This window comes from Stegostoma tigrinum, chromosome 5 (assembly GCF_030684315.1).
Source record: "Stegostoma tigrinum isolate sSteTig4 chromosome 5, sSteTig4.hap1, whole genome shotgun sequence".
NCBI classification, from domain to species: Eukaryota; Metazoa; Chordata; class Chondrichthyes; order Orectolobiformes; family Stegostomatidae; genus Stegostoma; species Stegostoma tigrinum.
The window spans coordinates 59,804,508-59,818,309 of record NC_081358.1 but is presented as its reverse complement, the minus strand read 5'-3'; the positions used below and the strand labels follow the sequence as shown (position 1 = coordinate 59,818,309).

Genomic DNA, 13,802 nt, shown 5'->3' with positions numbered 1-13,802 from the left:
TGCAGCAGTTATTCTATTTCATATACAAAATAAACTTAACCTTACTGAGCACTTGTTGTCATTACAGGGGTGTATGCGTGTACAAACCTTTTCCTACATGACATGTAATGCACAACTGGTGAAAAATAGATGCAAAGCAACAAAACCTTAAGACCTACTGATGAACCTAATAAACATTGAGACTTTCATATTACAAATATGCACTTGGAGAATACAGCACACTGATGGGTAAAGGCAAGTGCCATGTGGCTGGTAAATACTATAGTCATAAACTAGGTCGAATACATTTTTCCAATGTTCACCTATATTGATACTTGTCCACACTATACATCTCATGGTTATTTTAAATCCTTTCTACTTGAGGAAATAATTCCCTCAATGTGAAATCAAGGGACATATGTGGAGATTTTTACACTGAAGTTGTGATTTAATTATGCTATGATCCTTTTGAAGTCAGTGGAACGATTGGACTTGGGTTTGTGTTCGTGTTCAGATTCCTGATTATAATCAGGAGGAATATTATCAAGTCCTGAACATTAAAAAAAAGGGAAAACTGATTTATAGTGCGCAGCTGAAATATAAAGGAGAATAATAGAGGGAAACGAGAGAAACATACTAAGAAAGCATTTCAGGAAAGTGTGTGTAACTTCTGACAGACTTAAAGGACTTAAAACATGTGCACTAAAATTTGAAAGATTCGCACAATGCATCCAAAATTTCTCAAACACTACCAGTAAATTAACAACTACGCATACCATATTGTTAAAAATCTGATTACATTTCACCAACAACGTCTGTTCTCTCCAGCAATTTACCTTTCCTCCCTGTTTTTGAATGTATGCCTGAATGTTTCCTGTCTTATAAAAGAGTATCTGAAAAATAAATCCATCTTTCAGCAAACCTTTAGGGTAGATGTTGTTTATGTATCAGTGTTGATTGTAAGAACTTGCATGAAACCGTTCACTTTGGAAAGCATAGGTTATGGATGCCAAATAAATATTCAATATCAATTACAGTTTCCCTTTCTCAACTTCTCTGGCCTTGGCACCTGTTAGTTAAGCACCTTTCAACATGCTTCATACTTGTCTTCAGCCTTATGTTAGAATTTTCTCACGCATATTTTCTAAATTGCAGCTTTTTCAGTTATTTACAGAAATACTAATTATTGTATTATACTTACTTAAGTTCCATGCCAAACACCAAAAGTAGTTTAAAATTGGAGTCTGCCTGCAAGTGACTACAAATAAAGTTAAATATGCATTAAGAAGCCTGCCAGCAGCAGCCAAGGCTGAAATACGATCAGCTCAGAGTTGATCACATTGAGCAAAGAGGCACTGCAGAACCAGATTAATGGCAAGTTAGTAAATGGGAGGAGAGCTTGGCGCTGAATAAGATATCAAAAGATATTGTTAAAGCATCTTTACCTGCATAAACTGAACTACTAAAGATATTATCATCAAAATAATTTATATCAAATGAACATAATGGAGATACTAGAAAGATCCCAATACTCCTTGAATAGGATGAGTTCAATTTATGAGGTAATTGTATTTGCAGGTAGGTAAAACACAGATGGGAATGGGGTCATATGGGAATAGGGGATTCGTCCAAGGTCAGTAGTATCCTGACTTCAACTGGGATACAATATATAACCACAACTGGTATGGTTGCTGCATTTGTCAGGTTGGATGGGGTGGGATGCTGTGAGGAGATAGGCAGCTGCAGGCTTATATAAATAGCTTGCATGGTGACCTAGGGAATACAAGAGTAAGGTCTATATGGTGAACTGATAGAAAATACTAGTTTGGTCTTAGTTGGAGTTGTGGGCATTGCACTTTATGGAGGGTGTAGACACTAGACAGAATGCATAAGAGATTTATGATCATGGTTCCAGGCATGAGGAATTTCAGTTATGAAGACAGATTAGAAAAGACGATACTGTTTTCCTTGAAGAAGAGAATGCAGAGAGGAAATCTGATAGAAAAATTCAAAATCATGATGAATTCGGACAGAGTAAATTGGAGAATCTGGATAGAGTAAATTGGAGAAAACATTCCCAACTTATGAAAGGATTGAGAATGAGAGGACGCTGATTTCAAATAATTAATAAAAGCAGAAAAAATATGAAAAAGTATTTTTCATGCAGTGAATGGCTAGGGTATAGAACACACGGAGTGAGAGGTGGAGGTAGGTTCAACCAAGAAATACAAAAGGGGTGGTTCTTTGAAAAAGAACATATGTGCAGGGATGTTAACTTTCATCTACATTTTAATCGTGCTTACATAGCTGCTTAGAACACACCTGTTGCATTAAATACTCATATGCAATCCTTAAGAATTCATGAACAATAATATACTAAAATTTATACTTACTGACATTATCATGAGAATTTCTTTATATTCTCCTGGAGCAGCAAGGACTTCTGGATATTGAAATAGCAGTTCCCTGTGATGTTGAAAAGGAACTTAATTTTTTGGGGCATCTTGTCACTATTTAACAGAAGGGGGCAGGTTAAAAGAATGTACATTTTTTATCCAGTTAAGTGTGTACAAGTGATATTCTTGCATTTCAGTGTCCTCTTTGCAAAAGACTACCAGAGTTTTCAATTAATAAAACATCCAAAGTATGGTAATAACAATAACAGTGATCCACAAAGTAATTAACTTGAAACAAACTGTGTGAAATTCCAACATAAAGAGGGAACAGTGTGGAGTCATAGAAATCTTTAGAACAAAATTTAGACATTGTTCTTACACTTTAAATACACGTGCATTTTCTCAACATCAGCCTAATCAGGAAATATAAAATGCCCATACTGATCCATTCCTACATCAGTAGAGACAGATTTTCTTATGAAACTTTTGTGATCTATTGCCAGAGTAACTTACTGTTTATATCTGACAGAATTTACGAGATGTGAATGTCAGCGAGAATGGGGGGCAAGGTGGAGGGGATAGCATCAGGATGGGGTGTGTGAGTAAGACTAGTGTGGCTCCCAGAATCAAAATAATAACAAAAAAAATCTATAAGCACTGTTTGATCATTTGAGAGGAATGTTAGGCTACAATCCTGAGTCAGAATTACATTGGGAGGAAATAGTATGGTGATGTTGTTGGTAGAACAGTAAACCAAACATAAAGGTAAAGCTTTGGAGTCTGAGTTCTCATCCAATCAAGGAAGGTGACAAAATTTGAATTCTTTTTTAAAAATCTCAAAATCATTGTTATTTGTCACAATGCTTAGTTCATAAATGTCCACTAGGAAGGGAAAATTGCCATTCTTGCCTGATCTGGTCTACATGTCACTCCATATTCTGAACAATGTAGGTAACACTCAAAAAAAGCCTAGCTAGCTAGTTGTACCTAACAGCTAAAAAGTCTTAAAAAAAAGAATGAAATCAGATGGATCACCAGCATGAACTTATGTTTGGGTAACAACAACAGCAAACTCAGCCTTGTCAACCTGGCAAAGCCCTTCTTTCTAACATCTGGGTCGACTGCCAAAATTTGGACAGATGTTTCACAGACTGGTCGAGCAATAGCCTGAAAGTCATTGTCATGGAATCATTTATTAGACAAACTCACAGCCAACACCAATAACATCCCTGAGCATGTCTTGTAATGGGTACACAGTCAGGAGCTGGCAGCCCTGGGAGCTCTCAACATTGACCCATGAAATTTTAAGGCATATAGACAAAGAAACCTCCTGCTAACTACTATATATCCACCCCATCTCAGGTGATGAATCAGTACTCCTCCATGCTGACCATAAGGTACATGAACAGAATTAAGCCATTTAGTTCATTAAGTCTGCTCCATTATTCAACCATGGCTGAGATTTCTTAGCCCTATTCTGCTTTTTCCCTGTAACCTTTGATCTCCTTACTAATCAAGAACCTGTCTGTTTTAAATACATTCAATGACTTTGCCTTCACAGCCTTCTGCAACAATATGTTTCAGATTCACCATTCTCGAGTTGAAGAAATTCCTCACCTCAGTCCAAAAAGGTCAGCCCTTCATTCTGAGGCTGTGCCCTCAAGTCTTTCTACTAGTGAAAACATCTTCTCCACGTCCACTCTATCCAGGTGTTTCAGTAGTCTATAAGTTTCAGTCAGATACCCCCTTGTCCTCCTCATATGACAAGTCTTTCATTCTCAAGAGCATTCTTGTAACATCCCTCTGGACGCCTCCAATGCCAGCACATCCCTCTTTAGACACACAGATACAAAACTGCAATAATGTACCAAATGAAGTCTGACCTGAACCTTATACAGCCACAGAAATACATTTCTGCTCTTATATTCTAGCCCTCTCAAAAACATGCTAACGTTGCTTTCACCTTCCCGACAGCCAACTGAACCTGACGTTAATCTTAAGAGAATCTTGAGCTGGGACTCCCAAGTCCCTTTGTGCTTCAGATTCCTGAAGCCTTTCCCAAATCATAAAATACTATACACTTCTGTTCTTCCTACCAAAGTACATAACCTCACACTTTCCCACATGTAGTCCATCCACCATTTCTTTGCCCATATTGCTAGTTTGTCCAAGTTCTTTTGCAGCATCCTTGCCTGCTCAACACTGCATGTCATCTAAAAACATATCAACAATAAATGAATACAAATTGGAGGGCACAGTGAAGGTAGCAAGAACGCAGAACGTATGCTGACTTCAATGTCTGCCACCCACAGTGTACCACTACTAATTAAGCCCTGAAGGACAATCTGCTAGATTGGCCAGCAACAAAGCCTTGTTATCACCAATTGAGCTGTTGCAGATACATCTGTGCATGACAGTACTGGTTGAGTTACTAGTGTGCATAAAATCCTGTCTTCACAACGGAGACACTAGCCATTGTGTTCGTCATTAACTAACTGTGGTAGATGAGGGACAGATTTAACAGCTCAAATGTCAGCATCGTGAGCTGCTATGGAACAGCAACAACAGCAGAAGTGTATTTAAACAATCTATAGCCTTGTGGCCCAGCATATCCCTTATGCTACCATTACCAGGAGTTCAATGAGAGGTGACAACAGCATGCAAGGAGCAGCACAGGCATACAAAGCAGTGAACTCTTGATAAAGACATAGAGGACACAGTGCAAGCCAAAGAACAGAAGCAACATGCAACAGATAGTACTAAGCAAGCCCACAGCCAACGGATCAGATTGAAGTTCCGCAGTCCTGTTATGAATGACAGTGGACAACTAAAGAACTAACAAGAGGAGGCTTCACAAATATTCATATTCTCAGCGATAGTGCAGAGCACATCAGCGCAAAAGACAAAGATATGAAGCATTTATAACCACTTTAAGCCAGAATTGTTGAGTGGGTGATCCATCTTACCCTTCTCTGACTTTAATATCCATCTGCACCTAAATCTATTCCACATGAATGTCAGCCTATATTTAACACAAAAATAGATATCTATATGACTGGAGCATTAAGTAGTGATAGAAGGATAAACTTTACTTTTTTTTCTAATGAGTGGTTTATATTACCTGCAAGTTAAAAACTGTAAATTTCTTGCATCAGCATCATGACAGTTCAATTTGACTGTTACACCACACAATTTCCGAAGGTCAGGAAGACTAATGAAGAACAAAGACTGAAAATTTTCCTTCATCTTTTCAGGTAGCGAATGTGACCTGTACATGCAAAACAACTGTAGAAGGTAAATATTGTTAAAATTGTTAAATTACTACTCAATCTACAGTGACATGGGCTCATGTTAATGTCCAATGAGCTTCAGAGATAATGAAGTGTAGAGCTGGAAGAACACAGCAGGCCAGGCAACATGAGAGATGCGGGAAAGTTGATGTTTTGAGTCAGGACCCTTCTTCAGAAAAATGAGCTTTACAGGTATGGAGAAGTCAAAAATGGAAACAGGAATGAAGTTAGAGGGATCTTGGCAGAAGAGGTGAACAATAAGGAGGGATCTAAAGTTGGGAAATGGTGAGATGAACAATAAAGGGGGGAAACTGAAGTGAGGAAATGGAAGAACAGAGGCAAAGAGCAAGTAAAAACAAAATGAGAAACTAGAACTAGAAGCAGTTAACAAAGTAAACAAGTGAAAAATCATGGAAGAATTTAAAGATAAACACGTCAGTTTTAAACTTTAGGTTTAAGAAAACAGAACTTGGTGCAGAGTGGGAAAAAGCGTTTTGGATGAGATGACGTTTGTGTAGAGAAGCTGGACAGCAGCCATTAGAGTATGGGTGTAGTGAAGTCTGGAAGTGAAAAAAACTTTAGGTAAATGTTTCAATAGCACATGGACTAATGGAAAGTCAAACAATGTTACAAGGAGGAAATGAGCAGGCTGATCAGAGAGGATATAGGGGCAGAAACGTAGCTTGAGGTTGAAGAGGATTTTTATACCAGTTTGGTGTCACCTAAAAGTGACCAGAAGATTTGAAAGAATCAGCACCTCTACCGCAAGTTATAAACAATAGCTTAGTCCTACCAAAAGATATTAGGCTTATTCAAGACTGGGAAGCAGACAAAAAACAAAGTGATTCGTCTCACATTTCCCATCAAATATCAGTCCCAACATTGATAGCTCTGCTAAATAACATGGATTTTATTAAAGGTATTATTTATTTTACAATAACACAGGCAGCTATTGCAGGAAAATAAACCCAACTCTAAGGTAAATGTTTGATCATGATGCTTGAAATTATATAATTTTTCGTCAGATTTTTGCTTGTTAGTCCCAGCCTACATGAAAATAAGTTCCTTTAGCTAGGCTGGTTAAATCCACATTGATCATCACTGCCATCCAGAGACATATTTATATTGTACAGTTATGATAGCTGTAACATACACTCCTTTCCAGATGCCCAAATATTGTGCCATATGAAGGAAGAAGATCCCAACAGCGTCTGTGCAGCTGAACATCTGTCAAGTTCAACAAAAGTACAACATCAGCTCCATGATAGATCAAGGCCTAATTAATTTGGCTGGATGCTGACTCCAAGATTCAGCTCCATTCATACCCAGCAACAGTCCAAATAAATATCTGCTCTTCCCAACTTGTTGTTTACACAATCTATGATGCGAGCTGAAATCCGGTATAGCACACTTCTGGATAGGCAAAACCCCTTACATTTGTAGGCTCCATTTTGCTGGAACATTTACGACTTTTGTTCAGGATTACTCACTCATGCCATAATACAAATCCTGAACCCAGCTATCTCCTATAAGTTAGAAATTTAATTATTCACGAAGTTGAGTCGGGGTGGTCTTCAAGTATTTAGTCATAATGTGCAAGAGGTCCATGGCAGACACTATCTCATTGATGCCACGCTCATCCCTGCAACATCTGGATAATACGGATACCTATGTCAGATTTCTGTAGCTTTGCCTTCAACACTATAATTCCAACAAAATTAATCTCCCAACTTCAAGACCGAGGTCATTGCTTCACCCTCTGCAACTGGATCCTTGACATCCTGACCCAAAGGCCACAATCAGTGAAGATAGGCAACAGCACTTCTTCCACGACAATCCTCACTCAACATTGACACTGCACGTAGAGATGTACTCAGTCCCTTACTATACTCCCTGTACACTCATGACTGTGTTACCAAATTTCATCCAAACTGCATCAGCAAGTTTGCTGACAACACTACCGTTCTAGGCTGTATATCATACAATGTCAAGACAGAATGCAGGAAAGAGATACAGTGCTTCTACGTGAGGTGTAAAGATAACAATCTCTCCTTCAACATCAGCAAAACTAAAAAGATGATCATCAACTTTAGGAAGCAAGGAATAGGGCATGCCCTTGTCTACATCAATGGAGTTGAGCATCAAGTTCCTAGGTGTGACAGTAACCAACAAGAAGGCACAACAAAACTACTTCTTCCTCAGGACACTAAGGAAATTTGGCTTGTCCATAAAGATTCACACCAATTTTTATAGAAAACCATAGAAAACATTTTACCTGAACACATCACAGCTTGATACAGCAAGTGCTCTGCCCAGGATTGTAAGAAACTAAAAAGAGTTGTGAACACAGCCCTGTTCATTGCATAAGCCAACCTTCCATCCATGGCCTCCATCTATAATTCTCACTGCCTCAGAATGGCAGCCAACATCATAGATGCCTCCCACCTTGGTTATAATCTTTTCTGACCTCATCTGTCAGGACGAGGATACAAAAGCTTAAACACATGTACCAACATGTTCAAGAACAGCTTCTTCGCCACTCTTATTAGATTTCAGAATGGACCTCTGAACTTTCAAATCTAATGATCTTGCTTTTGTGCACTTTCTTTAAAGCTATAAACTTTGTATTCCTTCCTGTGTTCAATCGCCCAAGATCTTTGTACGTTATGATCTGTCTGTACAGCATGCAAAACAAAACTTTTCGTTGTACCTAAGTACATACGACAATAATAAATCAAACCAAATCAAACTAGTTGACAAAAGCAGGTTCCACGTATCCTTCAGCATGTTTGTAAAGATCTCAAAAAGTGGCTAGATTTGCATTCCACTTAGCATCAAACAGCACAAACCACATCTTTAGTAAATCACAGAGTGGATTTAAATAGCCAGTCAGAAAAGAAAAACTTGCATTAGCACCGCACCTATCAAAGCCTCTCAAAACACAAGATTTCGTCAAATACATTTCAGAACTGTTGCAAAACAATAACCCAAACACACAAGAACGCACAAACAGCAATATCAGGACAGGGTGATTTTCTTGTTTTGGGATGTTGTCTGAGGCATAAATATTGGCCTGAGGTAAGAAAATGAGAGGAAGCAAACAGCAGTAACTCCCTTGTTCGTTTTCCAAATGATTTTTTTGTTTACTATAGCCAGTCAAGAAATAACGTGAAGCTTACATAATTTTGTTCCAACTTTGCAACAGCCCAATTGAACGGGCCTCAGAAGTTGATCCTACCACCAACAACCACTCCAAGAACAACCTGATCGCTCAACTGTGACCAACTCTGTCCTGAAGCATAATCGGGATAGAAAAATAAATTTGCTGAGGCACACGTGAAATAGTGCACAGTGATCGTTAGGTTTTCTCCCCCGTGCACTTCACCGCAGACTCAAAACAAATTTTCTCCACTCTCGCGCTGTAAATGGCGCCAAATTGAATTGATCATCGATCCCGGCGTTTGAAAACAACACGCGTGCGCCCGTGTGCAAAGCGCATGCGTCACTCACACGGCATGCGCTCCCATCTCCAATCCCCTTCCTAATCACTGTTCCCATGGTGCAGAGCGACGCATAGTGCAGATAAAGGATTGTCTTTGGCATGTTGTACTATGGGAAATAAGTGCCTTCATGAACTTTTAAAATTGTCCTACTCCTCAGACCCAGATTGAAATAGCGATATCATAAGCGGAATTTCATTCCCTGCCCCACTTTCGAGTTTACAGGCCCCATGCTCATTGTACAGTCAGAACTACGACATTAATCGTCGCGCATAAATTTGTCATTGTTTTACTAACAGCGTTTTTAGGCTGAGGACGAAGTTAAAACCTGAAAGGTAAACTCTACCTCTTCACGGATGTTGTTCGATCTGTTGTGTATTTCTAGAATTTTTCGCATTTCAGGTTTTCAGTTTCTGCAATATTTTACTTCTGCGTTATCACTAGGTTTAAAATAATTATCCCTAAATTTTAACGATTTACACATCAGCGATAGGTGAAATTTGAGGTGGACAGATGTATATCTTTCGTCAGGAAGAACCACTCTTAATATGATGGATAGTAGCGCGAATCCTCAAGACGCTGAAGAATTATTTAGGTTAACAACTGAAATGCATAGGAGGCCCAAGTCAACTGCAGGAAAATGAAGTTAGAAAACATGGATGTTTGATGACTGGTCTGGACACAACAAGCCACAGGATCTCCTTCCATGCTATAAAACTTATGACTCTCTACAAGTCTGACCCAGTATGCGTTAGAATAGGACGTCGTTCATGTATTCTTTGCAAATATTCTAAACTAGAATCTATGAATACAACTGATCTTGTCTTTTGGCAGAAATATTAATTTTACTCCATCGCAGAATTCAATGCAAATGTGAATATAACATTTGTTTGAGCAATTTAAGTCAAGAGAACAACGGAACACAAACCCGTGAAACATGTCAATAAAAGCCAGAAGTCACATGACACCAGTTTATAGTCCAACAGGTTTATTTAAAATCACAAGTTTTCCGTCTGCTGTTCCTTTATCGGCTGAAGAGAAACACAGGCACAGAATATATAGGTGGAGAGATAAGGCAAGATAATTCACCTGGAACTATCTCTCTGCATATATATTTACTTCCCTCCACTTCACCTGTTGAAGGTGCAGTGCTGATAAAGATTGTGATTTTAAATAATCCTTTTGCAATATAATTTGGAGCCATATGATTTTTGACTTTGTCCAATGCTGGTAGCTCCACAACATGTTAATAAAAGGTAGGGGACAGATAAGAATGAAAATTACAGTTAAAAATTATAAAAAAAATTCATATACACTGAGAAACAGACAGAAGAGTATATATTTTTGGAAGTGAAACTGATTAATTACATTAATGGGAGTTAGCGAGTTTTGAGAAGATTTGTAGATCAGGTTGAGGTTCTGGATGTGAGTTTGCTCGCTGAGCTGGAAGGTTAGTTTTCAGACGTTTTGTCACTATTTTTAATTTGAAAAAATATACTTTATTTATAAGATGTACAAAAAATAAAACATATTTATACACCTACACAGTCATGCAAGCCGCTCTGGGTTACCCAGGGGGTACATACACCAACTAAAGGAAAAAAAAGAAGAAAAAAAACAAAGCAAAGGAAATAGCCCGGCAGTCGTCACCCCGCCCCGTTGGCCCCTGGACCAGTTGTGGAAGGCGCCAGCTGGGCCCAGTTACCAGATAGGGCCCTTTTTTTCCGTTCTGGACGAGTTTCATACGGTGGTCTTGCCCCACCGCGCCTTGGCGGCGGCTGCCCCAAGCTTTAGCGCATCCTTCGGCACATAGTCCTGGACCTTGGAGTGCGCCAGTCTGCAACACTCAGTCGGGGTCAGTTCTTTCAGCTGGCAGACCAGCAAGTTGGGAACACACCAAAGAGCGTCTTTTACCACATTGATGGTCCTCCAGGTGCAGTTGATGTTGGTCTCGGTATGCGTCCCGGGAAACAGCCCATAGAGCACAGAGTCACGCGGCACGGAGCTGCTCGGGACGAACCTCGACAAATACCACTGCATCCCCCTCCAGACCTCCTGCGCATAGGCACACTCCAGAAGGAGGTGATCGACAGTCTCATCCCCCCCACAGCCGCTTCGAGGGCAGCGTGCGGTGGCGCAGAGATTCCGGGCATGCATAAAAGGATCTCACTGGCAGAGCCCCTCTCATCGCCAGCCAAGCAATGTCCTTGTGCTTGTTTGAAAGTTCTGGCGATGAGGCATTCTGCCAAACGACTTTGGCAGTCTGAGTGGGGAACCACATGACGGGATCCACCCTCTCCTTTTCCCAAAGGGTCTCGAGGATACTACATGCTGACCACTGCCTGACGGCCTTGTGGTCAAAGGTGTTTCCTTTCAAAAATTTCTCCACGAAGGACAGGTGGTACGGGACAGTCCAACTACTCGGAGCATTCCACAGCAACGAGGCCAGGCCCATCCTTCGCAACACCGGGGACAGGTAGAACCTCAGTAAGTAGTGACACTTGGTGTTTGTGTACTGAGGATCTACGCACAACTTGATGCAGCCGCACACAAGGGTAGCCGTCAGGGCGAGGGTGGCATTCGGTACGCCCTTTCCCCCATTTTCCAGGTCTTTGTACATGGTGTCCTTGCGGATCTGGTCCATCCTCGACCCCCAAATGAAGTGGAAGATGGTCCGGGTGACCGCAGCGGCGCAGGTCCAGGGAATAGGCCAGGCCTGCGCCACATACAACAGTACCGAAAGCCCCTCACACCTGACAACCAGGTTCTTACCCGCGATGGACGGGGACCGGAGCGTCCACCTGCCCAGCTTCTGCTTCAGTTTGGTGATACGCTCCTCCCAAGTCTTAGTGCATGCCCCAGCTCTACCGAACCAAACACCCAGCACCTTCAGGTAGTCTGTCCTGACGGTGAAGGGGATGAAGGAGCGGTCGTCCCAGTTCCCGAAGAACATGACCTCGCTCTTACCCCTATTGACTTTGGCACCCGAGGCCAGTTCAAACTGGCCGCAGATATCCAACAGCCTACTCACCGCCCGACGATTGGTGCAGAAGACGGTGACGTCGTCCATGGACAGGGAAGTCTTGACCTGAAGGCCTCCGCTGCCTGGGATAGTCACGCCCTTCAGGCTCACGTCCTTCCTGATGGATGTGGCAAAGGGCTCCACACAGCACACAAACAAGGCAGGAGAGAGCGGGCAGCCCTGCCTGACTCCAGATCTGACGGGACAACTGTCCGATTCCCACCCGTTGATTGAGACTGCGCTAACGATGTTGGCGTAGAGCAGCCAGATCCAATTGCGGATGCCCTCCCCGAACCCCAATTTGGAGAGGACGTCCCTCATGTAAGCATGAGAGACCCTGTCGAAGGCCTACTCCTGGTCCAGGCTGACGAGGCAGGTGTCCACCCGCCTGTCCTGCACGTAGGCGATCATATCCCTGATGAGTGCGAGGCTCTCAGCGATCTTCCTGCCCGGCACAGCACAGGTTTGGTCAGGGTGAATCACCGACTCCAGGACAGACCTGATCCGGTTGGCTATGACCTTAGCCAGGATTTTGTAGTCCACATTCAATAGTGAAATGGGACGCCAATTCTTAATTTCTTCCCTCTCCCCCTTCCTCTTGTAAATGCGGGTGATGATGCCCTTCCTCATGCACTTGCACATTTCCCCTGCCCGAAGCGCACTATCGTACACCTCTAGCAGGTCCTGGCCGACCAGGTCCCACAGAGCGGAATACAGCTCGACCGGTAAGCCGTTGCTCCTGCAAGTCTTATTCCTCTCCAAGGACTTGAGGGCTCTGGTCAGCTCATCCAGGGATATCTCGCCGGTCCAGCCACTCCCTTTTGCCGTCATCTAAGACCTCCGTGATAGATGACAGGAACGACTCAGAGGCCGTGCTGTCCGTGGGCTTCGTGTCGTACAATCCGGCATAGAAGGATCTGCTGATCCTCAAAATGTTGGGCCGAGACGACGTCACCAAGCCGTCGTCCTCCTTCAGCCGGCTAAGCACAGAGCTCTCTTTGTGCACCTTCTGAAAGAAGAAACGCGAGCACGTCTCGTCCTGCTCCACAGAGCGGACCCTGGACCAGAAGATTATCCTGGAGGCCTCTGCGGCGAAGAGTGAGGCTTGCTGGCCCCTCACCTCGCGGAGGTCCTCTGTGACATTGACCCCCATCAACTGCAGAAGGAGCAGGTTCTGCACTCTTTTCTGGAGTCGCAACAGCTTTCCCTGCCTCTCTCTCGCCTTCCGAACACCCTTGAGGACAAAGAACCTCTTGATGTTCTCCTTCACTGTCTCCCACCAGTCGCCCGGAGACTCAAAGAGGGGTTTCACGGCTCTCCAACCGGCGTACTCCCTCTTAAGCGCCTCGACATTCTCTGGGGTCAACAGAGTCGTGTTGAGCTTCCACGTCCCCTTGCCGGCCGGCTGGTCGTCCTGTAAGTGACAGTCGGCCAGCAGGAGGCAATAGTCAGAGAAGAACACTGGCCTGACGCCGGTGGACCTGACCGAGAACGCCCGTGACACAAACAGGAAGTCTATCCTTGAGTGAATAGATCTGTCTGGCCGCGACCAGGTGTACCTCCGCTGCGCTCCGTCTGCAGGGGTGCTGAAGACATCGAGCAGCTTGGCGTTCTT

General features: G+C 42.5%; 1 protein-coding gene across 1 annotated transcript in view; it reads right to left on the bottom strand.

Annotated features, from left to right (window-relative positions):
* LOC125451588 (uncharacterized protein C18orf63-like) overlaps positions 1-5,573 on the bottom strand; it is a 47,960-nt gene extending 42,387 nt beyond the window's left edge. The window contains 3 exon segments of the mRNA XM_059646332.1: positions 2,377-2,445; positions 5,342-5,397; positions 5,497-5,573. Coding sequence (XP_059502315.1) covers positions 2,377-2,445; positions 5,342-5,364 — 92 coding nt within the window. The 5' untranslated portion in view covers positions 5,365-5,397; positions 5,497-5,573.
* Positions 5,574-13,802: the final 8,229 nt, after the last annotated feature.